This window comes from Scophthalmus maximus, chromosome 1 (assembly GCF_022379125.1).
Source record: "Scophthalmus maximus strain ysfricsl-2021 chromosome 1, ASM2237912v1, whole genome shotgun sequence".
NCBI classification, from domain to species: domain Eukaryota; kingdom Metazoa; phylum Chordata; class Actinopteri; order Pleuronectiformes; family Scophthalmidae; genus Scophthalmus; species Scophthalmus maximus.
In genome coordinates, this window is record NC_061515.1 from 14,131,198 (window position 1) to 14,157,137 (window position 25,940).

The 25,940-nt window shown below is 45.5% G+C and overlaps 3 protein-coding genes across 10 annotated transcripts; 2 read left to right on the forward strand and 1 right to left on the reverse strand.

Moving 5' to 3' along the window:
* Positions 1-620: 620 nt before the first annotated feature.
* Positions 621-5,397, forward strand: LOC118315188 (gamma-enolase-like). The gene is made up of 13 exons (XM_047332620.1): positions 621-722; positions 1,198-1,285; positions 1,464-1,559; positions 1,726-1,784; positions 1,877-1,946; positions 2,054-2,187; positions 2,278-2,500; positions 2,590-2,787; positions 3,168-3,244; positions 3,591-3,715; positions 3,893-4,001; positions 4,560-4,618; positions 4,824-5,397. The coding sequence occupies exons 2-13, from the start codon at positions 1,201-1,203 to the stop codon at positions 4,891-4,893; spliced, it is 1,305 nt and encodes a 434-aa protein (XP_047188576.1). The 5' UTR covers positions 621-722; positions 1,198-1,200; the 3' UTR covers positions 4,894-5,397.
* A 2,040-nt stretch (positions 5,398-7,437) lies between these two features.
* atn1 (atrophin 1) lies at positions 7,438-19,153 on the forward strand. 8 transcript variants are annotated; one of them, XM_035641067.2, is made up of 10 exons: positions 7,438-7,699; positions 9,559-9,695; positions 10,185-10,286; positions 10,660-10,779; positions 10,968-13,807; positions 13,982-14,198; positions 14,338-15,973; positions 16,954-17,121; positions 17,288-17,468; positions 18,396-19,153. In XM_035641067.2, exons 2-10 carry the CDS (start codon positions 9,669-9,671, stop codon positions 18,427-18,429), a joined length of 5,325 nt encoding a protein of 1,774 aa, XP_035496960.1. In that variant the 5' UTR covers positions 7,438-7,699; positions 9,559-9,668; the 3' UTR covers positions 18,430-19,153. The 8 variants fall into 8 exon arrangements, 7 of the variants coding, with proteins under 7 accessions (XP_035496960.1, XP_035496983.1, XP_035496975.1 ...); XM_035641090.2 differs by having other exon boundaries at positions 16,954-17,097; XM_035641082.2 differs by having other exon boundaries at positions 14,341-15,973.
* A 5,060-nt stretch (positions 19,154-24,213) lies between these two features.
* On the reverse strand, positions 24,214-25,912 carry LOC118315357 (zinc finger protein 782-like). Its single transcript, XM_035642599.2, has 2 exons — positions 25,633-25,912; positions 24,214-25,531 (listed from the first exon to the last, which is right to left on the reverse strand). The coding sequence occupies exons 1-2, from the start codon at positions 25,841-25,843 to the stop codon at positions 24,867-24,869; spliced, it is 876 nt and encodes a 291-aa protein (XP_035498492.2). The 5' UTR covers positions 25,844-25,912; the 3' UTR covers positions 24,214-24,866.
* Positions 25,913-25,940: the final 28 nt, after the last annotated feature.

The window sequence follows — 25,940 nt, forward strand, 5'->3', positions numbered from 1 at the left end:
CTCGCCGTTTCTTTAATTACATCCACAACTATTTTTAAATCCCCCCTCCTCCTCCAGCATGTTCTGCTCACACCTGTCTACCTGTCTTCTTGTCTGCTTTAATCCCCGCCATTAGATCTCTGCAGTTTCCCCGACAAGGCAGCTCCTTTTTTCCACCTTTGCTGTGATCTATCCTTCTCATCGGTTCTTTGTTCTGATGTCTTCTGCCTGTCGCCTGCATCTAAAGTGTACAGATGTTCATTTTCATTCCAACAGCAAACCCTCACTTGCAGCGCAGCACTGTCTCAAATTTGAGAGCAGCCACAAATTAACTGTTCCTGTCGGCAATTTGCTGGGACAGTTTTTTTCTCACGTGATGAGTGCTACTGTAGTTGGACAGCAGATGTTCACACAGCAAGCAGCAGAAGCACTACGTCAGGAGGGCCATGTTGCATGCACATGTTGAAACCGACGTTCTGACGTTTCTCAGCATATTTCATTTTTCAAAGTCAAACTAAAGGTAAACGTGACCCTTTCTATCTCGCTCTATCCCTCTGTCCTCCGTCTTGATTCCAGCTTTGTTCCCTCCCCTCTGCATCTTCCAATGACTCGCACGCACCCCCTCCCCCAGCGTGTCATACGTTTTTCACCCCTTCTCCTCCCACCTCTCCGTCCCTCTACCTCTCCCTCTCACTCGCCCACAGACGCTCACTTTTCTCCACCAGGCTTCAAACACGCTGCAGGTAACATTTAAAAAGATTGATCTATTTCTCTATTCCGTTCATCACTCTAAGCCCCTCTCCTCCTCCTCCTCCCCCTTCTCCTCATCTCCTGCCTTGTGTGTTTCTCGCCATCTCATCTCTCCATTGGTCCATAATCTCACTGTCACTGACTGAAACAGCACAGAAATTGAACTGACTTGTGGTCCGGAACAGATTGACAGTAGATTGATAAATAGGTTTGCATTGTTAGCTTTTGATTTATGTTTCCTTCTCTGTGTGCGTGCGTGTGCGCGTGCCTGCCTGCCAGCATGTTCCTTGGGAGCATCTTTTCCACAGCTCTCCATCCCTAAGGCTGCGTCACTATCATCAGGGAAGGAGAGTGTGTGTCAAATGTGAACGGATCATTTTCATACGCACCTTTCTTTGTACGAGCAATGAAATGTAATGTTGTACAAATGGTTAATAATATCTTCCCCTTTTTCTTTTTTTTTTAAAGAGGATGTCCATAGTTAATATTGTTGCCAGGGAGATCCTGGACTCCAGAGGAAATCCCACTGTGGAAGTAGATCTGCATACAGACAAAGGTTAAAAGCTAAATATATTTTTGTTCAACTGTCTGTCTGTGTCCGTTTATGGGCTTGACAGTGAACAGTTGCCCTTTTCCTTTTTCTACCCCCTCTGGCCTCCTCCTCCTCAACCTTTCACCCTAATACCCCTGACCTTCGTACCTCTCCCTCCACCATCCAACCCTCCGCCCTCCAGGTCTGTTCAGGGCTGCTGTGCCCAGCGGTGCGTCCACCGGCATCTATGAGGCTCTGGAGCTCCGAGATGGAGACAAGACTCGCTACAAGGGCAAAGGTAAACACACAAAACAAGATGTCTCCTCTTTGCTCCTCGTTCTCATTTCATGCTCTCTTCTTTTTGCCTGCTGCTCTTGTCTTTTGAGGTTTTGTAACATAAAAGTGGACGGTCTGACTCTCCACGTATCCACATGCAGTATCTCTCTTCTATCCTTCTGCCTCAGGTGTGACAAAGGCCGTCGGTCACATCAATGACACACTTGGACCTGCCCTTGTCGAGGCGGTGAGTTTGAATGCAAAACTAGTTAAAATCTAGAGAAGAGAGAAAGGAAGAGTGTGATTAAGAAAAGATTCACCCTGGCTGCTTTGCTTCAGGGCGTCAATGTGCTGGAGCAGGAGAAACTGGATAACATGATGATTGAAATGGACGGTACTGACAACAAATGTAAGCCTCGTTCACAGTTCATCAGTACAGGATTGACATATATGTGTCTGCTCCGATGATTATCGTGCGCAGACATGTAATGTGTGACTCATCTGTGTTTCCTCCAGCTAAGTTTGGGGCCAATGCTATTCTGGGAGTATCACTGGCCATATGCAAAGCTGGTGCAGCAGAGAAAGGTGTCCCCTTGTACCGTCACATTGCGGATCTTGCAGGAAACGGAGAGCTGGTCCTACCAGTTCCTGTGAGTTCTGTTTTTTTTTTTTTTTGTTGTTGTGCACAAATTCTTTCAAACCCCAAATACATTTTCCTCCCTTATCTGTCCCACACTCAGGCATTTAACGTGATCAACGGGGGCTCCCATGCTGGCAACAGACTGGCTATGCAGGAGTTCATGGTGCTTCCCGTCGGGGCGGAGTCTTTCCGTGATGCTTTGCGTGTGGGAGCTGAGCTTTACCAGACCCTGCGAGGTGTCATCAAGGAGAAGTATGGTCAGGATGCTACAAATGTGGGAGATGAGGGAGGGTTTGCCCCAAATATACAGGAGAACAGCGAAGGTAAGCACCACCACTACATCAACAATCCCCATTTTCTTCTTTTCATAGCCTGAGGTGTTATCATGTTCATTCCCGTGTGTCCGCTTCAGCCCTGGAGCTGATAAAGACGGCCATAGAGAAGGCGGGCTTCACGGACAAAGTGGTGATAGGGATGGATGTCGCCGCTTCAGAGTTTTTCATCGAGGGCAAGTACGACCTAGACTTCAAGTCTCCGCCCAACGCTGCCCGCAACATCAGTGGTGAGGAGCTGGCCAGCATCTACCAGGGCTTCATCAACAACTATCCAGGTGTGTATTGGGATATGTGTGTGTGTGTGATGGGTCGAACACATGGGTCAAAACATTTTATGGTTTATGATAACTCCTATTCAGTGCAGACCATTACAGTGATGGGAGTTAATTCATTTCCACAATAGTGTCAGGGTTTGTGGAAAAACAGTGATTTGATGTGGCTGTTTACCCTGCCAGTGGTGTGCCTCCTGCTTATATTTATGTGTGATGTGGGTTTATTTGAAAGCATTACTCCAAATAGTAGCTTTATTAGAAATGAGACTGGTGTTCTTGTATTTATTGCTTGAAAGTGCGCGAGGAAAAATGATGGGTTCTGAAAGTCATAATTTTGCATGAATGCGCAAATGATCTCCTCCATCTCCTTCACTTTCCTTCAGTTGTGTCTATTGAAGACCCTTTTGACCAGGACGACTGGCCTGCTTGGTCACAGTTCACGGCCTCCGTCGGCATCCAGGTAAATGACAACAACATGTCTTTGATATGTGTCCTTAAAGAGATACTTCACTAATCTGGTCAAAATGCTGATGCTTTAGAAATTGAGATATCTTGATTTGTAGCTACTTTTTATGCCTACAAAATGTTTGATTCTGCAATGTTTGTTATTAAAAACTGTCACGAGTTTGTGATCCAGGCTGAGCTTTGTGTTTAAAACTGGTGCACTTCCCATTTTAACATCATCGGCTCATGGGTCAGAAATAGATTGACAAAAGAAATAGCTTGACAAAAAAAGCACTCAATAGAACTAAAGGCTGTTCCTGAGAAACAAGATCCACTTAGATGTGTCTGTGACTGGGTTGCAGGTGGTTGGAGACGATCTGACGGTCACTAACCCGCGCAGGATTCAACGAGCAGTGGAGGATAAGGCCTGCAATTGCCTGCTGCTCAAAGTCAACCAGATTGGCTCTGTCACAGAGGCCATCAAGGCGTGAGTTGATTCTTTGTGTTCGATGCAGAAACGCCGCTGTGTGTGTGTGTGTGTGTGTGTGTGCGTGTGTGCGTGTGTGCGTGCGTGCGTGCATGCGTGCGTGCGCGCGCGCGCACGTGCCTACACTTGTGAGCTTGCTTATGCTATTCACACTGTGCCCATGGCCTCGTCTTTCAGGTGTAAGCTGGCCCAGGAGAATGGCTGGGGTGTGATGGTGAGCCATCGCTCTGGGGAAACGGAGGACACTTTTATAGCTGACCTGGTGGTTGGTCTCTGCACCGGACAGGTAACATCGACCCACTCACATACACACTACACGGTTCTACTTCTTTTGTCATTGCACCTCACAAACATTTTCATAAATGTGCATAAATGAATCAGTTGAAAATTAAACAATGTTGCAACAGTTCAGGCAATAGTAGTTTGGGAGCAAACCAATAAGAAAAACAATTGCAAACAAAAACAATAGTCTGATAGTTGCTCAAATGATATAACAATCTTAAGCAGAAGGGGAAATGATGTAAGCAACATTACTAAATAACCAAGTACCGTTTTACTGAGATGTTGGAAGTCCTAAAATGATAGGTCAATCAATTAGTCTACAAATCACAAATGCAGTTATATTCCAAATTGAATAAAAAGAAAAACATATCAAACTTAATTCAGAAGCCTGCTTAAGTTTTGGTTTGGTGCCTGCTTATTATTCCTTACTTTAAACTTAATGGGTAGTTGCCGTTATAGATATCAAATGACAACTCGATAGTGAAAATAACTGTTGCTTCTGTTCTCGTCCTAACAATGCAGCTATATGTGTTTCCCTCTGCGATTCTTTGTCTCCATTTAGATCAAGACTGGAGCTCCCTGTCGATCAGAACGTCTGGCCAAATACAACCAGCTCATGAGGTGGGATTATTTACCCTTCATTGTATAAGTTTATTTGCATATATAAAAAAAATACTTTGATATCACTTGTTGCACTTGTGAAGCTTACTATTTTTCTGCATTTCTCTTCCTTTCCTTCATTCTTTGATCTGCTGTCATATATCCCATTCACCCACCTGCTCATACATTTCTCTCTGTTTCCTTCCTCGCCTCCTCTTCCTCTCAGGATCGAGGAAGAGTTGGGTGACCAGGCCCGCTTTGCTGGGCACAATTTTCGCAACCCCAGTGCCCTTTGAGTGCCAAGGCAGTGGCGCATAAGAAAGCAAAACACATACAAATACATATAGTTATATTTCACTTGTAATGAGAAAAAATGACTCACTTGTTTCCGCAAATTTCAAACCCACTAAGACACAATCACTAAGTTTTCAAAATTAAAAAAACACATATATCACGCACTGTATTTGCAGCACATTGACCTCATATTTTAACAAGTGACTGACGTAACTGATCACAGCTAGTTGCACCAATTCAGTGTTGCCTCTCAGCACAGACTCGCACTAACCTTATTGCACTTGTTAGTATCTTTCTCTATGCTGATCCCTCTGACCGTGTCTTTGTGACTCACTGCAGAAACATTTGGATCTTTGTGCCCTGTTGTTGTTCCTCCTCCTCTTCCTCTTCGTGTTGTTTCTGATGTGAATACTAAGCAGCTTGCTACAAAACTGTGTGTGTGTGTTGCTTTGTCTGTCAAAGGTTGAACTGAATACTGAGATGGATAAATGTTACGTCAAACCAAAGCTCTCTGTGAATTTGATTGAATGAGATGCTCTGTCATTTATCTCTCATTTTGTTTAATTGATGACTGAATCAAACATAGATGAGAAGCAGAATACTTCTGTTGTCAGAAAAAAGGATTTATAGTTAATATATTTCCGTATGACTTTTACGCTGCATGATGCTGAAGGAATTATTTAGAGCACAAATCCTGCAGGAACTGAAGAGGAGTCCTGCAGTGCTGCTTTAAACTCGCCACATTAATTCAAAAAGAATTCTTCCTGCAGGAATTTACAGTTCAAACATGCGGTGAAATAAAGAAACTCACAGCAATCATGCATCGGCCACAGAAAATATGAATCATAAAAGATATTTGTTTTGCATCAGTTAGGTTTATTAATTGTAATACCACAGGATTATTATAGTACATCTATATAATCAGCAAGGTGAAACCTGTGGTTTTCTGATAAAATCATAAACCTTGAATGCAAATTGCTTTGAAATTACTGATCAAAGCATGCAATGTGTAATTTGTAGCCACGGAGAGAAGTGCAGCCGCTTGTGATAATACTGCTGTTATTGTTATTTTATAATAATTATTATTAATATTGCATCCATATGATTCTTGGAAACAATAACTACAGAGTTTATAAACTTCCTTACAGGATCTGGGTCATGGTTAACCAAGGGGAGTTGTTGGATAACAAAGGATTCAAGGATTTTTATTTTTCACATGCACAATGAAAAAATGATCAGAACACATCTAATTGAGATGACAAGAGGTCTTACCAGACGATAAAAATAAATAACAAGCACGGCCTAATTGCATACGGTGTGAGCAGAAGATTAAAAAACATGAATGGTGAGATCAGCCACTACTTTTTTTTTATTGGAAACGTTTAAAGAACCACAGACATTTAAATGTGTCACATTGTCGTCATTTCCTGCACTAGTCCACGGCCCCTCGCGAGCCTCGCGCTCACATCTGGTCCTGATCACGGATCCTATGATGTCGTAGCTGCGCGTGGCCTCGGATCGATCGTCGGCCTCGCGCGCTCGCAGTTCCACAGAGCGTGCAGCAGGGGGAGCGCGAGTTCCTGTCGGCGCCGGGGGCCGATGGCGGCGACGGAGATGATGATGATGATGATGGTGGTGGTGGTGGGGTCGGTGGTGAAGGAAGGCTGTAGCCGCGCAGGCGCACCGGCCACAGTCTCCGGCCGGGTTGCCATGACTACCACACAATAGGAGACGGGATAGGGGGCTGCGTGAAGGGGAGCGAGAGACCGACAGGAGCGGAGGGGAGGAGGAGGAGGAGGAGGAAGTCTGCAGAGCCGCTTGACTGGACACACCGCTGCAAGCGTTCCCCAGTCAGACAGACAGTCAGACAGACAGAGAGACAGACGGGGAGCTGCTGGACACTCACATTAAACAACAGAGGGCACGCTTTATTGATCCATTGTGTTACATTTGTGGGATTATTCCAAACGAGTCGAACGGTCTTTGTCAGTAAAATGCTCGTATGATCAGACGTGTGTGTGTGTGTGTGTGTGTGTGTGTGTGTGTTCTCTCGTTGGTCCACCACCTCTCTCACCTTTAAGAACAAAGACCTCATGGGCGATTCTTCCTCCTCATCGCGAGATAAGGGGCGAACGCGTAGTTCGCCAGGCTCCATACAGTAAAGGTGACTCTGGAGGGACCAGGCCACAGACACAGAGGAGAGAGACCCTCCCTCTTGATCCCCTCCCTCTTCAGAGTTTGGCCCTCTCCCTGCGCCTCTCTTCCTCCTCGACTGCTCCCTCCTTCTCCTCCTCTTTCTCCTCCTCGAGCCCCCCCCCCCCTCCTTATGCAAATCACGCCTTCTCCTCTCTCTCCCTTTCTCTCACCCGACGTGCATCCCTCTCTCCGTGGCTCACCCCTGTGCTAAAGATTCTGACTGTACGACCGGAGAGGGATATAAAAAAAAAAAGTGCAAGTCGTCTTAGAGGAAGAGGGGGAGTAGGTAGGGTGGGAGAGGGGAGGGGGGGGGGGGGGGGCAACACAAAAAAAAAGAAAAAAGGGGGAGAAAGGGGGTGGGGAAGAAGCGAGGGTACGCATCAATTTGTACAGTCTTCAGTTGGCACCCCTGTTTTCCCCTGCAACGGGTAGAAAGGGATTTCTTCTGCCTTATTGTTATCATCCGAGCCCGTTGCAATATGAGCCGGCACGAGCCCGTGTTGACAGACGCCTGGGCTCCGAGGTGTGCGCGTCAGCGTGCAGCATAAAGCGAGCCAACAGAGGGAGAGAAAGGAGAGGGAGAGGGAGAGCACGCATCGCTGGATATTATAGGTAAGGAGAAGGAGGAAAAAAATGGATGCTTATACTCTGCATTTGGAGCTATTCCTACTGGCCACGTTTGAGCTCTCCCTCCCCATTTTTTTCCCCCCCTTCCACCCTTTGTGCGTTAATTATCATCATGCTCCGGCGTTCTGGCAAAAATGATGTCCCGGTGAATGGGTGTTCACGAGAGTGCACGACGCGGTCCCACATTCCAGCGAGCAGGAGGGGAAGGGAGAGCCGGTGCGAAATGCCATGAATCGCCATTCCATATCTTTTTTTTTTTTTTCTTTTTTTTTTTTTCCTCTCTCCCCCAAAGATGTGCAGCTTCCAGTAACGGCTCTGCACAGACATCCATTCTGCTGGTGAACCTGTGTGTGTGTGTGTGTGTGCTGCCGCCGAACACGACTCCGACCCGTCGTGGGTGGACCGTGGTCCGCCTCGGCCGGTCTCCTCTGCGCGTGTATCAATAACATTTCTCAGGGAGAAAGAAGAAGGAGTCGTTGCGGTGCTCGCTGGCTGATGTAAGCAGAGCGACTGCATGCTGCTGCTTTGCATCACATGCAGTGCAATTTGATGAGAATGCATGTGCGTGTGCTCCTGTGTGTGTGTGTGTGTTTGAGATGGCATGCATTGGGGACTTGTGGTGTCAGAGCCGGTGCACATTGGTGCTGTGTTTGTGTCCTATGGTTTGCTGACCACGGCCAGTGGAGCACAGACAGGCCAGTGGCTGCCACCTGTAACTGAGATGCATTATGTATACAGAAACCTGCTGGGGACTGATTGATTTCCACTACTGTGTCATAAACTTTTTGTCATCGTCATCCCTGTGTTATTTAGGGTCATTGTGCACACACTGCATTGTCACATAGGCCTGTAGGTGCCACCTTTTTCCATTGTGCACAGGAAGTGTGTGCAGTGGTTGTGTGGATTGTCAAAAAATGTACTCTCAGGACTGAGTCAGTCACTGCAGCATGCACTAATAATTAATGCATAGCCATGTGTAATGGAGCAGCTACAGTATTTACAGTAGCGAACTTGCTTAAACATACCCACAAATTTACTGGCTACGTTGCAGAGTGTACATTAGCTCTGCTAACTGTTCAGCCAAATGCATTTTTTTTTTGTCATACAGTGGCGTGCACTATTTATATCCTCATTCAATATACATATCACATTTTTTCATCACGGCTGTACATGAATGAATGGATTGGACAAGCCCTCGCAAGGTAGTCCACCTATGTTGTCAGGCACACCCAAATGGATAAAGGCTCTTGACGTTGTACATTTCCCCTAATGGCTGGCTGGCTGGTTAGAGGCTGCATGCCCATAACCGTGGGTTACCCACGAGTGACTGTGGGTTTTGGCTGTTTTGGGTGAAGGTGAAAGGAAAGGGGGTGTGGCCCCATATTTGCAAGACGTTTGTGGGAGTTCCCTGTCTTCTGCAGACCGCCATCCAAAATGCAGGCTTACCAATCCACACCTTGCCTGTTCTGCATGTGTTGTCTGTGTTTCGGGTGATATGGCTCCCTGTTTTTCTTCACCAAAACCCCAGTGCATTGTGCTCAGGTAAACTATTGTGCCTTTATGCGTTTTTGGCTAGTGTGATTGAAACCGAAGGGGAGGAGACTACTTTGAGCGCAGGGCAAAGCAGCTGTGCTGATACAGTGTGAAGCATGCTGGGAATTTAAATTTTGCAGCCGTACTTTAGCTGTTGTAAACTCAGATGTTTTCATTATGTCCACACTTATGTCCACAAACAAAATTACTGTATCCTCACTTGCATCTCATGCTTTTTTTTGGTAATCACTGTAGGATTTCCATGCAGATAAAGACTGAATAATCCCTTCTTTGTTTTTGCTTCTTTCCAGGTTTTGGTAGCTCTCATGCTGTAACACACAGCCCAGTCAGTAAGCAACAGGAACAAGTTCAGCCCCTGCAATGGCTTGTGTTGTAATATGGACGTTATAACGAAGGAACAATGAAAACACGGACACACAAAGAATCGGTATGCACAAGGCCTATGTCTTTTTTTTTACAGTGATGTCAGGGATTGTGTGTAGTATATTTGGAGTATGACTACACCATAATTAGTATGTGATAATATTTCAAAACAGCTGGGGTGACCAAGATGTAAATTATTTATTTGGTTGGGACATGCAGTAATGTGGTCTAAAAAAGCAGATTACATGTTTATACTCTACTCTTTCCTCTGCTTACATTTCTCCCTGTGTCCTGCCTTCACTCTGTTATGATCTGTTCTTCATTTCAGCTTCCTCTCCTTTTTATCCTCCATTTGTTGTTGCTTTATTGCACCTTGAATAACACAAACTTTACTTTTTTGGGCTTGTGGTAACTCTTACTCTTATCTAACTCTTAACACATCTCTTTATTTATCTCTGTTTATCTCCTCATGACTCTAACCGTACCTTGTTTTTAATATGTAACGCTTTCCTCTTTCATATTTTCCTCCTTTGATGGACTTTGGGCTGTGCAGATGCCCATGCGTAGTGGGCGACGGCGGGGGGCGAGTGAGGAGAGAAGGGGTAGACGCCCGCACCCCAGCCCCACTTGCCCTGAACGCAACGATAGACAGACGGTTAGAGTCTACCTCTTTTGTCTCCTGTTCTATCTCATTGTGTTCGCTATACGTTTATGTATATGTGTGTGCATGCAAGTTAATACCAATAAAGAAGTCTGTGTATAGAATTGTGTGTGTGTGTGTGTGTGTGTGTGTGTGTGTGTGTGTGTGTGTGTGTGTGTGTGTGTGTGTGTTTGTTGTCAGCGTTTGAGTCCTCAGTAGGATTGCAACAGACCCTTGCAGTGTCAGTATTGTTCAATATGTGTGCTTACCACTTTGAAATCTTTCATGTTTCATGTTGGACATTGATGGCTTTGTTCTAAAAACAGACATACACCTATTAGAGATACAAAGGCATCACTACACAATTTAAAGTCTTGTGTTGTTTTAGCAAAGAGGTGCTGTTGAGGAATTGGCTGGAAATCGCTTCAGTCGCAGATCACAAGGGCATGATTCATCAGAGAGTGAGGGGGAGGAACTTGTGTCTCCTCCAAAGAGGCAGAAAGTTCAGGTTTGTGTTACATTTCATCAACCTGTTATATAAAGACCATTTCTAAAGCTTTGATTCAGCTAAATCGTTCAAAAGGCAATGTCTAAGCTATTAAGATATATACATATATATATATATATAAATATAAGCAGTATAATTACATAAAGTGTACAATTTTACCTCATCCACAAATTATCCTTTTTTATCAGGATTCCGTCTCTACCCCAAACCCCCCAACATCAACACATTCGACTGACAGCTCTGCTCCTTCCACTGTCCCACCTCCAACCTCAGTTGCCAGCCAATCCAGAGAGAGTGACAATGAAGATGGCCAATCCCAGGGCAGCAGGAGTTCAGTTGTGGGGAGCCTGGCCAATAGCAGCAGCAGTCTGAGTAGTGGGCGGGATATAGACCAGGACAATCGTTCCTCATCCCCAAGTCTCTCCGCTTCCCCTCTGGGTAGCCTCGACTCTGATTCCGATGGCCCCGACTCACCAAAGCAAGGAGAGAGGGAACGAGAGAAAGGCAAGGAAAGCGGAGCAGGGAAGGTGGCAGGAGAGGAGAGGAGAACGCTACGAGACGGGAGAGGGGAGGACTCCTGTGGAGATGGAGAAAAGCGAGATGTGGATGCAAGAATTGAAGACTGTCCTTCTCTTAAGCCCCCCTCCACTCCATGCTCTTCTTCTGGTCTGACTCCCTCTCTCCGTGGAGCAGGGGATTCATCAAATGACAGCAATAGCGGGAGGAAGTCCTATTTCTCCCTGGACTCCAAACTGATGTGCAAAGTTGAGTATGGTGGACCGACAGGCGTTGATGGTGCACTTAGTGGCAACCGAATGAATTCCAAAGCCAGCACACAGTGTGTGACAAAGACAACTATCTCGGGAGATTTTTCCCATAACAGCCCCAACATTCCACACTCCTTGCCCCCTCCTCTTCCTCCTCCACCTGCCCTGAAGCCCTTAGAGCTTGGGGGACAAAACCTGCCTGCTGAGGTTAAGACAGAAAGAGACAAAATAGAAAAAGCAGACAAACTCTTGGACAAGCCTCAGTCCACTCCTCCTTTGCTGTTGCCACAGACTGGCCCCCAGCCACAGTCCCAGCCTCAGACCCAGACCTCCACCCACCCTCATCACTACAGCTCCACCAGCTGGCAGGGTGGCACAGCAACTGGTTGTCAGGGGAGCTGGGGCTACACCCGTTACCCTAGCAACCACCACCCACACCAACCACAGCACCAACCCCCAGTGCAGCAGCAGCAACTTCCCTCTGTTTACAACCCTCCGTCCTCTCGCCACTCCTCCTCCCACCCCTCTTACCTCCCCCATCCTCATCCTCACCCCCACAGGGAGTACCTTCCCAGGTACGCTGGAGGGGGAGGGGACAGAGAGAGGGGGGCTGCAGGAGAGAGGGAGAGGGGAGTGAGGGGGGAGTGTGGGGGGAGGGAGATGAACAGGGAGTTCTCTGCTCCCATTGGCAGTAGCAGCAACAATAGTAGTGGGGGTAATACTAATAGTGCTTGTGGTGGGATGGGTGGGCCCAACAGCATCCAAGGAAGGGAGTTTGGGGCTCTGTCTGTGGGTCAGAACCGGGAGTTCCAAAGTTCTGGGAGAGAAGGACCAAACTTAGGTCCTGAAAGAAGAGACTTCGGTCCAGCTTTCAGAGACAGGGAGCGAGAAAGGGAACGTGACCGTGAAGGAGGAAGAGAGTTTCCTCTGCCAAACCAAAATCAGAGTAGAGACTTTGGCCCCAATGGAGCTGGAGGGGGGCATCCCAGAGACAAAGATGGAGGCAGATGGGGTGAGTTTGGGGGCCAGACAAGAGAGGTTGTAGGCAACAATAACCCAAACAACAGCTCCATCCCCCAGGGAAACCCTCCAAGTTCAACCACGGGGCTACCTGTCACCCCCATGCTGAACCGAGACCCACCTGCATCACCCCAAAACAACCCTAGTCACCCCTCTCATTCCTCCCTGCCTTCACACCCCCACCCACATCCCCCAAACTCCTCTAACCGAGACTTCCCTCCTCCAATGGACCAGGCACAAACCCCCTCCTCTGGAGCAGACCACTTTCACAGAGAATATACTCCCACTGGAGGAAAAGACTTTCCTGTCGGGGGGCCTTCTTCTGCTGGCACAAATCGAGAGTACCTCAGCTCCCCTGGGGTGACTCCGAACCTGGGACGAGAGTTTTCAGGGCCTGGAGGAACCCAACACCCCCATGCACCTCACCCCCACTACCAGTCTGCACCCAGAGACAGAGAAAGGGACTCAAACCTGCGAGAGTCTGCTTTGTACCAAAACCGTGGAGGCCCAAACCAACCTCCTGCACTCTCTCCTTCCTCCTCTTCCAGCCACCATGTACACCCTCCAAATGCTCCTTACCCTCCACCACCACCTCAGCCCTCTCTAGCCCCACCTCAAACCTCCCATGCCCAGGCACCCCCATCAGGTATGGCACCCAGTGTACGGCCCCAACACTACCAGTCCTCTGCCCAGACTCCTCCAACACCTTTGTCTCCCTTACCCAGCCCATCCACCAATCAGATGGGAGGCTTCTCATCTTTTCCTCCTGGCTCCACTTCTGCACCCAATATGCCACTTCCTGGGCCAGGTGTGTCATCAAGCTGTTCATCTGGATGTCGCCCCTCCCCATTCCACGGCACTTTGAACAGCCACCCTCCATTCAGTGGAACGTACCACTCCAATGGGAACAGTGGCAGTAACATGCCTAACAGCAATAGCAACAATAGCGCACCCAATAGCAGCAATACCAACTCACATTCACTCTCGCCTCAAAATGTGTCAAAAGGACCTCCGCCTCTTAGTAACTCTGTTAACAACAACAGTGTCTCGACTCCTGCCTCCAGTTCTTCACTCCCCGGTGGAGAAGGACATTCAGATTCAGGCCCACCTCCCACACCTGTTATAAAGGAAGAACCAATAGAAGAGAGGGAAGAGAGTGAAAGCCCGCCACCGATGTTAAGAAGCCCCTCTCCTGAACCCAAACCTGTTGACATTCCCATCCACGCCAGTCAATCAGCACGGTAAAGTAAAAAAGACATAATCATCTTAACTGAGATTACCAGTGTATCGCTTTCTTCAGTACCTCTTTATGTCACCAGATGTAATTAACAGTATTGATGACTTTTATGATGGTGATACAAACTCCTGATGGTTGTAATAATGATGTACTTCACTGCTGTATTTCATGTTCCTAGGTTTCACAAGGTCCTTGACCGTGGACCCGGGAACTCCTGTGCCCGCAGCGATGTCCTCTTTGTCCCGTTGGATGGCTCCAAACTGTGGAAGAAGAGGAATGAGATGATCGAAAGGGCCCGAAGGGAGGTCGAACAGCGGGCCAGAGACCTGCGAGAAAAAGAAAGGGAAAGAGAAAGGGAGCGTGAGCGTGAGAGAGAACTGGATCGACATCTACAGGTGTGCACATTTGAGTGTGATAATTATGTAGGGTGTCAAATTTAATGGATTTGATGTAGATTAAATTGATCACTTTAATGGTAGGGGAGTTAAACAGATCAGGGCAGATCTAATTTACTGTCTCCTATTTTCTCTACAGCAGCAGAAGGATGTCAATGCCGCTGGAGTGGGCCGCCAGGGTTCCTCACTCTTCTTTCCCTCCTCGTCTTCTATCATCCTTGACCCTTCATCTTCCTCCTCTTCTTCCTCAGGCAACCCTGTCTCCCATTCATCCCCTCACCCCCAGCATCATCCCTCACATCCACATGCTCACCTTCCCCCAGCACACCATCTTCATCCCACCCTCTCTCACTCTATCCCCCACTCCCTCCTCCTGCCATCCATGGGTGGGGCATCAGCTGTGGTTGGAGGCCCACAAGGGGCCCTGGGAATAGGTTTAGGAGGTCCATACCTAGGCCCAGACACCCCAGCGCTGAGAACCCTGAGCGAGTATGCTCGCCCTCATGCTATGTCTCCTCTCGGGGCAGCAAGTCGTGCCCAGGCACACCACCAACAAGTTCACCATGGCCATCCCCATGTTCACCCATCATTCTTCCTTCCTCAATTCCAAAACCATGCTTTAGGCCACCCCCACCACCTGCCTACTGATGCAGCTACAGCAGCAGCCATCTTGGGCTTTTTGTATGGTGGCAGTCTTGAAGGTGGTCCAGGTGTTGGTGGCCACCCAGGGATGGCAGGAGGCCCAGTACCTGGGGGGATTGGGGGTGCAGGATTAGGAGGAGTTGGATTTCCTCATGCTGTGGCTGCACATCGAGATCGAATAAAGCAAGGATTTGAATTTAAGAGTGATGAGCGTGTTTACCCACCAGGGTCTATACATGATCATGCAGCTCTGGCTCTTGCTCACTCACATTCGCATGCCCATGCTCATGCTCATGCTCATGCCCATGCCCATGCCCATGCCCATGCTCATGCCCATGCTCATGCTCATGCTCATGCTCATGCTCATGCCCATGCCCATGCCAATGCCCATGTGCATGCACACCCCCTGCTCCTTGGAGGAGGTTCTGGGGCACCTAATGAGGTGTCTCTCTATGGCACTCCTCCTCCCCCAGCTCCTCCTGGCCCTCCACACCTTCAGAACCCAACCATGGCCCCATTAACTCGACCTCCCAACCCTCCGGCCCCTCAGTCTCTGTCCAATCCACCTCCCTCATCTCTCCTCCCACCCTCACTCCCCTCTCACCCATCATCTGCGGCACCTACTGCCCCGCCAGCTCCGGCAGCCCCTGCCGCTCCTCCGCCAGCTCCTCCTCCACCAGCTCCACCGACCTCCAATGCCGCCTCACCTCACCACCCAGTCCCTCATTCTTCTTTTCCCAGCTCCCTGTCCTCTCATCAGCCACCAGCCCCTGCTCCTGCCACTCCCACTGAGGCTTACCCCACTCCGACTCGCTCACCCGCCTCTTTTGAACGAGACAGGAATGGGGAAAGAGAGCGGGAGAGGGAGAGAGACAGAGACAGAGACAGAGACAGAGCAGCTTTGCCGCCCTTTGGGGACAGAGAGAGAGAAAGAGAGAGGGAGAGAGAAAGGGGAGGAAGTGGTGGAGGAGGTGGAGGAGGATCGAGTGGGGGAAGTGGAGGAGGATCGAGTGGGGGAAGTGGGGGAAGTGGTGGAGAAAATCTGGGACGTCTTCAGATGCTAAATGTGACGCCTCATCACCACCAGCACTCACACATCCACTCACATCTTCACCTACACCAGCAAGACACAGGTACCCACTGCTATTAACAATGTTGTCATTACAACTGTCACCTACCTTGAGATAACACAGATGTGCTACTTTGAAACCATTTGTGTCCTAAAAAATTCAAGGACAACGCTGGAGAGATTCTGTAGACAATGGACCTCCATTGTTATCCAAAAACTATTAAAATCCACACCACTGCATGACATTAGTATGCAGTATATTTTGAGTCACACACATCAAAATGCAGTGTCTTTGGGATTGTGGGACTGAAACACCAAATGTTTCTTAATCTGCAGCTGTAAGTAGTCCCATACATATGCACCATTTACTGTGTTTGAGTTATGTGTGCTGAAAACTACAGTTTCCATCTGTTTTACATTACTTAACCCTTTATTTATATTTGTGATGCATTTTTAAAGATTTACATGTGCAGTAGATATAGATTGGCTTGTGTCTGTCTTTCCACAGACAGGGCATGGAAAGGGAAAAAAATTAAGCCTTATCCTTTTACTCCGAAATATATTGTGTTTGCGTTAGTGTAGTTCAGTAGAGAATGCAGATTTTCTGTGATTTAAAGTGATATTGGCTCATTTTCTCTGAGACATCTCATCAATTTGTTCAAATTAACATTTTTCAACCAAAGATTTTAACATTTTTCTAAAGCAGAGGGAACTGTTTTCCAACGTGTTTGCATGTTTGTTTGGCTCATTTTTTGCTTAATTGTATAAAACTATAATACTATATAATACTATAATAAAAAAACTGTATATTAACACATTACATTGGTTGGTCACTTTGGCAAAAGCTATTATGTACACATTTACAAATGTGTCCAGAAACCTTATTTCTCTGACTTAATTCCACTTATTCAGATTTCCAAAGTGTCCAAAACTGCAATGTGACTATAATTAAATGCTGTCTGTCATCTGTAGTTTGAATTCATACTGATGCTTTGACTCATATTAAATATCTCCTGTATTTCTTATTACATCATTGGCATCCAGCGGCGGGCGGGGTTCACCCCCTGATGGACCCGTTGGCGTCGGGGTCTCCTTTGGCACGCCTCCCTTACCCAGGAGCCACACTAGGCACTCCCATCCTGGCTCACCCCCTCACTGACAGCGAGGTGCTCCGCCAACAGCTGTTCGGTGAGGAGAAGGCTCCTCGTCCATGTACTCGTTCAATTTTTTTTCTCTAAAAACTCCACAGTGCAGAAAGTTCATGAAGATACTTTGTTTGAATCTGACATTGATGATTGACCCTGTTGCTCTTTTTTTCTCCTTTTTCCATATGTATCCCTATATGCTCCTCCTCCTTTGCACCCTGTTTTGTGGACAGGTGCTCCTTTCCGTGACTTGCCCCAGCCGTCCTCCCTCACTGGTCCCATGTCAGCGGCCCACCAGCTCCAGGCCATGCAGCAGGCCCAGAGTGCAGAGCTGCAAATCCAGAGACTGGCCCTGGAACAACAGTGGATCCATCACCACCACCACCACTCCCTCACCCAGGACGAGTATTTCAGGTAAGGAGGCGGTGTGTGCATTCATAATGCAGTAGAGATTTAATGTTTTCATTGTTAATTCATCTGTTCACTTTTTTTCAATTAGCTGATCAATGTTTTCTCCATCAAATTCTCAAATGTGTTTTCTTCAGATTGTTTTTTGTTGCTCGATCAACAGACCAAAACCAGAATAAACATCATGTAAGACATGGACCAGCAGATAATCCTCACATTTGAGAAGGTGGAACCAGAAATATAAAATACTATTAACTGGGTTTTTTTTCTAATTAATCCATAGATTTATTTCGGCTCCAATATTTTGGACACTGTTGATTTGGCCCTAAAACTGAGACCTAAATCCAATGCCTTAAAGGTCTAACCAAACTTGAACCTACCTGGTATGGCCAGAGCTATATATTTTCTGTAGAACTAGTGTATGCTTCAGCATTTTCTGACTGTTAGCTCACCATGTTAATGCAGTTCATTACTTGCATGGATGCGAAGAAAGAGAAAAAATTCTCATTACATTTGAAAATTAACCAAATCTGATCTGACAAACAACAAAATGACCTTTACGTGATTTGTGATGCAGGTAGACTATGTTTGGTCACCACAACTTATAAACAAGCCTTGATCGTAGCCTGACTCAACAAACAACACCAGTGAATATACTCAGTGATGGTATTTTTTTTGGCCAAAGAGAAGTTATAATTCTACGGATGTGTTGTGTCTTTGTAGCTTTTTCCAATAAACAAAGTTCCATTTTTATTTATCAAACACCAGTCAGCTAGGACAGGAATGTAGGTTAGTGATTCTGAAAGATTTGATGTGTGTTGATTTTTCTATCCAAATTCTGCTGAATCCTACAATTGAACCCCAACCTTACTCGTGACCTCTGTCCAACCTTTAAAGTTGCACTCTAACATGTATTTTCCTTTGACTTTTTAGTCACCTGAAGAAAGAAAGTGACAAGACCCTGTGAGGGAGGGGCACAACAAAGAGCAGCATGGAGAAAACGAGGGAGAGAGTGCGTGTGCAAAATAAAACGAATAAAGCAAAGCAAAAGCACTGGAACACAGTGAAGGAATAAAGACTCAAAACAAAAGCTGGACTAAAGGACGGGGAATTCGTTCAAGAAAACAAGAAGATTTTGAAAGATTAAAAAAAAAAACAGAGTGGAGGAGGGTGTGAAATGTTCACCACCGTAAAGATCCAGACTCCAGTGCTTCCCTGCATTATGTTCTTGAACTCCAGTCCTGTTTTGTATTGTGCTCCGTACAGTATATTAGATGGGGCAGCTATAGTGAAGTACAGTATGTGTAAAATACTTTTGCCAGAAGGAATGTGTACATGAGTCTCTTTTCTGTCATTGCATGTAGCTAGGCGCTTATTCTGAACTGGTGGAACTTTTGGTTCTATTTTTAGTAATTACCCCCTCTTTTGTATCCGAGGGGCGTTCTATATGCATGAGACCAGCAATTTAGTGTTATGTTATGTTTATGATCAATAGTATTGTTATTATGATTAATGTTGTCTGTTTGTTGATAATGATATAATTATATATACAGTACATATTATTTTTATTATTTTTTTACATTTTCATGGTATGGCAGGCAGTTTTTATTTTTATTTTTTATGTTGAATTTACCTTGTGAAACAAGATGCAAATGAAGGCAAAAAAATCTGGAAATAAATTATAATCTTTTTTTTCTAGTCTCTTGCGTATTCATGAGTGCACTGTGACCCCCTCGAGACACACACACACACACACACACACACACACACACACACACACACATACATACATTCAGACTATTTCCCCTGTCTTTGTTTTATACAAGTCACTCATGCACAAAGCATATCAAATTCCTCTCCCCCCCCTGTCTCCCTTTCTGACTCCCCTTCTTCTTCCTCTCCATAGTTCTCTCCCTCCCTCTTTTGGCGAGTGTAGCTAATGGGAGACACATGGAATGAGTGTGAGATATGGGAGATGAGTTGCTCCAGTGAACACCAGCCACCCTGTGGAGCGAACATTCCTTACTGCACTGTAAAAATGAAAGAAAAAAACCCAGGAGAATAGAAGTAATCTATATATAAAGAGAAGAGCGAAAGGAGGAACGGTCGGAGTGTGATTTACAGACACTGCTGAGGGCTCAGGGCAGTGAATGTGTGTGTGTGTGTGTGTGTGTTCTCACCGTGTCCAGCTGCAGGAATCTCCTTCAAATGGATACGGATCAGTGAATACGACCCTCACGTTGAAAGACAGATTCACTGTTGGCTCGCAGATTTGGTGATGTGAAGAAACTTTATTGCATCCTTAATTTTTCTGATAAATAAAAAATACACTCTGTCAGTTTACATTGCCTCACAAGATGCTGCCCGATTGTCTAAAGTCTGCATCTCTCTCTCTCTTTTTTATGCAATAAAAACTCCTCACACTGAGTTGACGTTGATTGATGACCCTATCTGTGAGAACCATCACAGGATAGCGATATTGGATGTGAGGCACGCTACAGTATGTGAAATATAGACCGCAGAGGGCATGCTTGTGAGTTGCTATGTAGGTTGGATGTCATTAAAAGTCACCTTGAGTAAGTATGTCAACATAATGTAAAGTATCATCCAGCAGGACAAATCTGATTTTCCCCGCTGGTGACATCACATCTGGGTGATATTCTTGGCACTTCATCAGTCCTTTCTCAGAATGGAGAAGGACGTTATGAAGGATGAAAGACTTGATGATGAACACAAAATATTTTATGTAGGCCTGTATCATATTATTGTACAGCTTTTTTAAATTGTAAACATGGATGAAAATAAAGGTTAATATCAGAACAGGTTGCAAAGAAGTCTAGTTCTTTCACATTGACCTACTTTCAGATATCACATATGTATGGTTTAGTGCATCAGATTAATGAACAGTGTCAGGCAACGTTTCAATCACAGGGTTTTTGGATACTACTCTGTGGTTTATGAAATTAAATGCTCTGTCAGTAATAACAGGCCTCAACTGGCAACAGCAAGACTGAGGATACAACACAAAACAACCTGCCAGCAGTTTTGGTCACATGTGATAACAATTTGATTAGAAAAACAAGGCCACAGATCAACACCCTTCTTTTATTATACAATGATTAAAATCACTATCTCATCTAATGAATGCCAGTTTTTACCTATAGTATAAATGTTTCAATGACTTAATTAAATTGTAAATAGTCTGTGTTTATAGAATGTTTTTCTAGTCGTCGACCACCCAAAGCATCACATTCACCCATTCACACAGCGTTGCTATATACAGAACTTTTTCTATCACTCATCATTCATATACACACTTCAGGCGCAATTCAGGGTTAAAGTGTCTTGCCTAAGGACCCTTCAGCACACGGACTGGAGGAGCGGGGGATCAAACCATTGACCCTCTGATTAGTGGACGACCCCGTCTGTCTCCTGAGCCACAGCCGACCTTTACAACGGTGGAAGAGGCTAAACTCTAACATGGTCCCTAAAATGAAATGTATTCCTTTGCTTCGACACTCAAAGAAGTGTACTTGACATGCGGATGATTATGTATCAGAAGCCCTTGACAGCTACTCATAAGTGTAGCAAAATATCCGCTTTTCTAAACTTTCCATTCACATTCAGGCTCTTTTGCCCCTGATAAATGTTAATGTTAATGATGTTAAAACACTTCTCTGCATCCTCAAGTTGATGCATCTGCTCCCATCTTTCCCATCCAGCTGGAGCTGTCCTACTTCATATTTTTGTCCTGCTGACACAGTACAGCTACGCTCAGGATGCTTTTACAATATGATAGTCCTGAAGTTAAATATTGCCATGTTGAAACCTGCATGCAGGGATACTCACCCCAGTCAATGAAACTTCTGCAGATCCCCCAACATGTCATTTATCAGCAGTGAGTGCCATCCACGCCCACAGCAGCAACAGGCAAACTGCAGAGTGGCACAAGTGCAGGCCGAGGGCTGAGTTTTCACCTTTTTTACCTCCCCTCACCCGGACAATCAATCTCCTCTGACCTCTTGCTCACTCTATTCCAGCCTGGAGAAGAGGATCCCAGAGCATCATCCTGAGACATTGCTGAGCATCTTTAAGTGGTTGTAGACAACATGTGGAGTGACCTCCCTCCACTTCACACAGGGGTCGGTGCAGCTTGCTACCCGCAGTTTGCCAGCGTTTACACCACCTCAGTGACCAGGATTGCGATTTAAAATGGTCTGACGAGGACTGAAACCTAAGAGATTTCACTCTCATCTTTGATTACATTACATCACCTGGTATCCCACATTTAAAACATTGTATTATTCGATAAACAAACAAGAGGTTAGGGTTGAAAAGACCAGGTCTATGAAGAGCCTGTCCAAGGATACACATGTTAAAAATAAGTACCACAAGGTTGGACTGGAAAAATAAGAGAGCTGGGTTTGAAAACAGCCTACTTTAAAGATCAAATGAAGAAGAAAAAAAATTTGTTTACCGAGAACAAAAACCCAATATTCTCTATTAGAAATGAGACATTTCAAACAAAATGCCACAAATTCAAGCCATCTTTGTTGATTTCAAATAATGCCAGGATATTTGTTTGGCAAATATCGGAAATTCTTGTTTCCACAGACACCTGAAACATTGTGTACCCATTTAGTGAGAACAAAGAGCGAGAGAGGCCTTTGGCCACTGAGTTAATGGGAAGCACATTGCTCTTTTGGAGATTTGGAAACCTTGTGAGACAAACAACAAAGAAGGTACAGCACCAGGTTGTAAAAGTCTTATATGAGATGAGAGATGAGATTCAACTTTATTGTCATTACACATATACAAGTATAGAGTAACGAAATGAGGTTTGGCATCTCACCAGAAGTGCAATAAGCAGATAGTGCAAGAGTCTGTGCTATGTACAAAAGTAATTACAGAATTTACAGATAGACAAAATGTGAATTATTGGGTATATATGGATGGATGGATTAATGGGATGCTATAAATATAAATAAATACTATAAATATAAGTATAAGTGTATTCTACAGATTATAATATACAGATTAAGGTGCAGTGAACATGCTATGCTAGGTAACAGATAATATACAGAATATACAGAATATGGACAAATGTACAGGTCAATAACTTATTGAGGTGATATATTGTAACGTCCCTTTACAAACCTTCTTCCTTCTTTGTTCAGAATATTAAAGTTAGTACAGATGTGGTCAGAGCACCGCTGCTGCACTTCAGCTGACAAACATGATTTGAAGCTGTGAGCCCCAGCACTCACCATTCATCATCTTTATTCTGATCCACACTTTTGATTTCAAAAAGATACTGTGTCGTCATGTTCATTGTCCACGCTCGTCATAAATGGTTTACGGCACAGAGCACCTGCATGTAACATGAGTGCTCTCGGAGAATCTCTACAGTGAGCGAGTGCAGCCTGAAATCATAATCCAGCTCAACAAGATGTTCTACAGCATTAGGAGACGCGAATGAAGTGCAGCTTGCAGACACTTACCTCAGTTGTTTTCAGGAGCTCAAGTAAATGATGTGAGTATAACCTCAAAACATGCTCACTGAAGATTTGTACAGTATATACGATTTATAACATGAACATTAATCTCCACACACACTGTACTCTCACAGCTCCCCCTGCATTAAAAATCCTGCTGCCTGAGGAAGGAGATGAACTGAGTGTACGTTTTCTTTTGGTGAGATTCTGTGCCAAATACACGTTATAGAATAGAACAGAATAGAAAACCTTTATTGTCATTGAATTGTACAAAATACAACAGAATAAAGAGTGTCGCTGCTGGTTGGTGCATGAAATCTGAAATAATTAAATAATAAGTTAAATTGACAACTTTCCCTCCCACATTATGATGTCAAAGATGATTTCACAGTGTAATGGCGACAGAAAAACGACACCATCCGTACCTATATTGGTCCTATAAGTCCTGTGTTACCATGTTATTCTCTTGCCCGCTGAGACGTGGTTTTCATGGAAAAAGGTTGACTCGATTTAAAGCACAAAGGAACCGCCAACTACTCTCACAACTTTGGTCAATCAATGTTTTTGGATTGCGGGAGGATGCCTGAGTACCGGGAGAAAACCCTCGCATACACGGGGCGAACATGCCATCTCCACACAGAAAGGCCCTGGATGGTTAGAACCTGGATTCGTTTGTCAGATATAAATAATGAAGAAAAAAAAAGTAGTTTTATGTAAAATAATTGCTGTGGTTCAAGTGGTCGATTCATTTTTTTTTTTTTAAGTACCACCTTGAGGTTTAAACTCTTAAATGCCACTGACCCACCAGTGGATCAGTCATCACAAACTCAAGCTGTGCAGCTTAATATAGCTTGTATCCACAGGGCTTCATTTCAAATTCTAGTGATACCAGAAGTTTCCAAAGACACCAACTATGTTAGGCTGAATTTTTATGGAAATGGGTTTACAACCCACCACCTCTGGAAATACCAGAGAACAGCAAAGTTGGATAATAATAGAAAAGTGAAGAGTGAGGGCAGAAACAAAAGATAATACAATTTTGATATTTCAGTGTAGAAATTATATAGTTTCGATTAAGTATTGAAACAAACTGATAAAGAAACTGTTTTAGACACCTGCAAAGATTATTTTCCCAAACAAAATCATATTTGAGGGTAAATAAAAATGGAAAAATGCTATTCATTGCCTGATGATAAGATAAATCACCACACCATTGAAATACTTAATTCTAAATTCAATTTTAACTGGAGATAATCTGTGGTAGTATCCTGGATATCTCCCTTGGCATGGAAATGGTTTCCATTTAACCTGGTAGTTATACAGTTCTTATTCAGGCAATGGAAATACACTTCATGAGGTGAACAACGTTCATATTGATTATAATATTTTGATTGTAAGAAGGCTACTGGATGAAAAAAAACTTCAGCTCGCAGTCGTGAAGTACACACTCAGAACATGAGACAGCAGGACCTGAATACTGCCAAATACTGGAGAGTGATGAGAAATTATGAATGAAATCCTGTGACTGCCACCTACTGGTGAACTGGTGCAACTTCCCCTTGCTAATATTCCTGCGGTAGAGAGCAGAATATAATCAAACAGTATCAAAATGTTTAGTGTATTGATACTTTATTCTGAAAGAATAAATTGACCAATATTTGATTTAAAAAAACTACAATTTATTTACACATAATTTACTATCTAGGGTTTATGTAGACACGGCTTCATAAGGTCCATGCACAGATTCACCAACACAATTCACAACTTCACACAGATAAACAGATATTACATTCTTTGTTTGCACCTGTTGGGTGATTTGATCATTAAAATGAACGATAATGAATACATAATAACAACGCATCTGATCTATTGGACACGTGCACAGTGTGAATGTGCAGCCGCATGCGTGTCATACGGGCACGTTCTCCCTCTTGTGAACACTTCTCACGTGTCTGCCAAGAGACTCCATCCATTTGAAGGACTTGCCACAGTAGTTACACACAAAGTGTTTCCCCTCCGTGTGGATGGTCTGGTGTCGGTTCAGAGCGCTCGTCGTGATGAAGGTCTTTCTGCATATTTCACACCTGTACGGCCTCTCGCCCGTGTGCGTCCTGATGTGAGCAGCGAGGTGGGAGCAGTTGCTGAAGCGCTTCTCGCACACAGAGCAGCTGTAGGGTTTTTCTTTGCCCTCCTCGCCGCTGTTGTTGATGATGATGTTGTTGTGATAGGGGTGGAAGGGCAAGGTGGGGTCCTGCACGCTGGCTTTCAGACTGGAGGGAGAAGAGATGAAGTCCTTGATGTCCGACTCGAGGCTTTCGAGCTGCTCGTCGTCGTGACTTATCCAGAAGTCTCTGTGGCTCTTCTGCTGCTCCTTCTTGACCTCAGACGGCTCCGGGTGCTCCTGGTCCATGCTGCTGCCCTCGTCCTCCTCACAGTGCTGGGACTCAGGCGCCTCCACCGCAGGGACGGACTGATGGTGGTGATGGTGCTGCTGAAGAGGAGGAGGAGGAGGAGGAGGATGGTGATGGGTGAGCTGCTGCAGCGGAGCTCCTAGACATCTATCTGCCCGGGGGTCTGAGGCAAAAGAGGAGACAAAACACAGAGAGACAAATCACACTCGTGAGGCAAACCTTCATTCGAGGTTTGGTTGTAGCGCGATGCCAGCGGGAACCAACCTGACTTGAGCAGCTTCAGCTGCATCCTAAGGCGGCTGATCTCCAAATCTTTGGAACGGGAAATCTCCTCTTTGTACTCGTACAGCGTCTTCTCCACCGCTCCGAGGATCTCCTCCGCTGCCGCCGCCAGCCTCTCGCTGAGGAACGCTCTCAGGGACAGCATCTTGGACATGTTGCAGCGGAAACGGACGGCGCCTGGGCACGTATTCATGCGAGTCCCCCCGCTCCCACGTCACGCTTCGCTTGTAAACACGGACATGAGACACGAGCCACGCAGCGATGGGCGGTGCGGGGCACTACCGCCCCCT

What these genes read in the sequence shown, in the direction of transcription:
- LOC118315188 (XM_047332620.1), top strand. Translation starts at nt 1,201, where the DNA reads ATGTCCATAGTTAATATTGTTGCCAGGGAGATCCTGGACTCCAGAGGA. An exon ending in TATACAGGAGAACAGCGAAG is followed by an intron (nt 2,501 to 2,589) that starts GTAAGCACCACC and finishes TGTCCGCTTCAG; the next exon opens with CCCTGGAGCTGATAAAGACG. An exon ending in TTGGTCTCTGCACCGGACAG is followed by an intron (nt 4,002 to 4,559) that starts GTAACATCGACC and finishes GTCTCCATTTAG; the next exon opens with ATCAAGACTGGAGCTCCCTG.
- atn1 (XM_035641067.2), top strand. Translation starts at nt 9,669, where the DNA reads ATGAAAACACGGACACACAAAGAATCG. An exon ending in CAAAGAGGCAGAAAGTTCAG is followed by an intron (nt 10,780 to 10,967) that starts GTTTGTGTTACA and finishes CTTTTTTATCAG; the next exon opens with GATTCCGTCTCTACCCCAAA. An exon ending in GGAGAAGGCTCCTCGTCCAT is followed by an intron (nt 17,122 to 17,287) that starts GTACTCGTTCAA and finishes TTTTGTGGACAG; the next exon opens with GTGCTCCTTTCCGTGACTTG.
- LOC118315357 (XM_035642599.2), bottom strand. Translation starts at nt 25,843, where the DNA reads ATGAATACGTGCCCAGGCGCCGTCCGTTTCCGCTGCAACATGTCCAAG. An exon ending in GCTGAAGCTGCTCAAGTCAG is followed by an intron (nt 25,532 to 25,632) that starts GTTGGTTCCCGC and finishes CTTTTGCCTCAG; the next exon opens with ACCCCCGGGCAGATAGATGT.